Genomic DNA, 3,198 nt, shown 5'->3' with positions numbered 1-3,198 from the left:
GCAGCCAGGACAGAGATCACACACACACACACACACACACACACACACACACACACACACACAGACACACACACACACACACATACGTAAACGCACGCACACAAGGGAGTGGTGACAGTAAATGCCAAACAGGAAGACAAGGAAAAGACAAGGCATAGTTTAGGTTTAAAAAAAGAACAGATAAGAAACTGACCCACTAGTATTTGTGCCATATGCAGTAGCTGATTTGAATCACTCAAAATTCTGGGAAAAAAAAAATGTATTACACAATGTTTCTAACTGCCTTCAACTCCCTTGTAGATGAATCATCAGGATTTTTATGTCCTGATGTAAGGATGACCCATACATGTGTAGGATGAGAGACCGACAACCAAACATCACCGCAGTTTCTCCAGAATGATGTCATTCTCTACTGTACTTTTCTAAAGGTTATTTTCAGAGTAAATCAAGCTGCCAGCTAGTAAATCTGAATAACATTTAACCTGCTTTCACATCTGGTTAACATGTGTATGAGCTCCCTGTGAACTACATTAATTCCCAAGAGTCTCACAGCACTGGCTCAAGAGCTGTTTATCTTTGAAATAGCAGCCAGCTATTCCTGGTTCTCCGTCACATCCTGCCTCATGACCAATCACAGCCCAGCCCAGGGCATATTTAGAAATGAGGGAGCAAGAGAGCTCAGAGGAAACAAGTCTTTGTTTCTTTTTGTCTTGCGTGCCTTCTTCATTTCTGACCTAAATCCTGTCTGCTCAGTGCTGGTTTTTTTTGGGGTCATTGTCCTCGACAGTCCTGTTTTGTATAATTAATAGCAAATGCAAAAAGTCAAAACAAAAACCATAATCTCTTGACTGCATTGTTGTTCAGCATTAGGTTGAGAATGTCGCCCAATGACGCCTCTAAAACTCCAGTCAAATGGTATTATTTTGTAATAAAAAAAAATCCTTGGAAAACAAGGGTTAGTGGATAATAAATACATCCTTTGTTGCAAGCACCCTATTCAAAAGTATGGTGCCAGTTACAGCGGCAGTGAAAGAAGAAGACAGTGCCCTTTGTGCTGTCCAGTTCAGGCAGAACATTGTGGTTAGCTCCCTCTATGGTTATTCTTTCATATTTCTAAGTGTATAACCCAACTTACTTTGCTCTTGTCTATTTTCTTTTTTGAATAATTACAATATAAGAGGGTATGGGTGGTGAATAGCAGTGGGTGTGGTTACAGACTGACCCCACCTTCCAGTCTGATGGCCTGTGAGCAGTAGAAGTGCAGCAGGGCGGTGAGGGCGCAGCCATCTGTGTTGTCCTTCAGCAGGTTCTCCACCAGCGGGAGGGATGGAGTGCTCCTCTGCTGGGCATGCTCCCTCCTATAGCGAGCCTGAAACCATGGCAATGGTAAACACATATCATCTATAGGTGTCATCGGGGTGCATATGTACAGCTGGCTCTGTGATTGTTGGTACAAACATCTGCAGACACACTTTCATCTGCATGCACCAGTGTGCACACACAACCCATTACATAAACCCACACAAATAAGTGTTAATTTGAGGAATTCCAAGCATGGTGGGAGAGTAAGGTTCAACTGAAACAATAGCTTAATTTGACCATGCAAATAATCAGACAACATCTAGAATGACAGTGGAGTCATCTGGTTAAAAAGGATGCAATTCTAAGGTTAGTTTTCTATAAGGAGAGCGAGGAACAAAATACATCTACTGTACAACCCACTGGCACTGAGGCAGTCTAAACCTCCACTGTGGTGTTGCTGCAGAGAACGCATGTGATTTACAGTTTAATACTAATGTGTTAATACATCTGTCCTGTCTGCAGGTTTTCTGTACATCTCTGAGCCTGTACAAACCACAGAGACAACAGTATTTCATTTATCCTCAGCGGATCAGTACTCCCATTATGCCCACACAGGAGTGGTAGCACATCTGCATTTTACAACAGAAAGGGGTAGTTAACAATACTGAGCTTGGGTCGTTAGGTTCAAGTATGTTTCTCAGTGGAAAATCTGGTTTTCATATGATCATACTATTGGACTGGACTTGCTGTTCCAATTAGAGGTTCCTACCCTGAGAATGATGCATGTTTAAGATGGTCAGTTTGTCTTTGAATGTGATTTCAATTTATATGGGGATGAAGATCGGGTAGGGGTGGGGGTCTTGTCTAGTGGATGATGGGACCCAGGGCTACATGCAATGAAAAAGATGATAATTTATGAAGAGGTGCTCTTCAGACTGGATAGACTTACAGGTACTAATCTCCAGTACCATTTTCTAGTAGACTTGACAGTGGATGATGGTTAGACAGCAAGAAGAGAGGGCGGGAGAGACATTAGACCAACAGTAGGAAAAAACTGTTTTTGCTATTACAGCTGAGACCGTAGTATACATCTGCTCTCTTCACTAGAAAGAACTCTGAACATGCATGCTCTTGTCAGTTTTTTAATCTGCGACAAACAGCACAGTGTGGTTGTTGTTTAGCCATGTCATATACTGTTGTTATGTGCTGAGCCAGCACTGTTTTTGACAAGAATGCACTTAATCAATCAGCCCATTATCTATAGTATACTGCTTAATAGCTATTAATGGAACAAGTATTTAGTTTATCACAGACCTGACAAATCAAGACAGACATTCACATTCACAACCATGGGCAATTTAGAAACAGCAATCAGTTGGACTGTGGGAGGAGTATGTGGAGAAAATCCACGCAGGCACAGAGAGAACATGCAAACTCCACATAGAAAGACCCCAGCCAGCCACACGGTTTAAACCCGGAACCTTCTTGCTATGAGGTGACACTCCATCTCATGGTTAACATGTATAATCTAAAAGGTTTAGCCCTCAGAATGTCACACAATGGCAAAAAAGTCACACCTAAACTAAAAACAAACACAGCCTTCCCTCTTCAGAGAGAGTTCGTTAAACCTGACTGTTTCTATAGCTAATGGTATCCAACTCAACTGTGCACTGAGAGATCTTTGGCTTTTGGCTACATTCTACTGTATGTGGTGAATTGTGCTGAGGTATCAATACAAGATGTTTCACTTTGACTAAAACTTCATACATGTTCACAAGCCTGTTCAAAAGCTAAATTTTTATGTCTCTGTGCGAGCGACAGCTGCAGCCGGAGGCATTTTGGGTTGTTGGTCTGACTTTATGTACATCTGGCCCATTCTTGTGAATGCATTACTGA

At 41.9% G+C, this 3,198-nt stretch overlaps 1 protein-coding gene across 1 annotated transcript in view; it reads right to left on the bottom strand.

Annotated features, from left to right (window-relative positions):
- The window catches only part of camsap2b (calmodulin regulated spectrin-associated protein family, member 2b), a 29,210-nt gene that overhangs the window by 11,225 nt on the left and 14,787 nt on the right, over nt 1-3,198 (bottom strand). Inside the window, exon 5 of the mRNA XM_020615970.1 lies at nt 1,215-1,369. Coding sequence (XP_020471626.1) covers nt 1,215-1,369 — 155 coding nt within the window. The remainder of the gene's footprint in view (nt 1-1,214; nt 1,370-3,198) is intronic.

This window comes from Monopterus albus, unplaced genomic scaffold (assembly GCF_001952655.1).
Source record: "Monopterus albus unplaced genomic scaffold, M_albus_1.0 scaffold172.1, whole genome shotgun sequence".
In the NCBI taxonomy this organism is placed as follows: Eukaryota; Metazoa; Chordata; class Actinopteri; order Synbranchiformes; family Synbranchidae; genus Monopterus; species Monopterus albus.
Note: the sequence above shows the minus strand (reverse complement) of the source record. Positions and strands in the feature narration are given on the sequence as shown.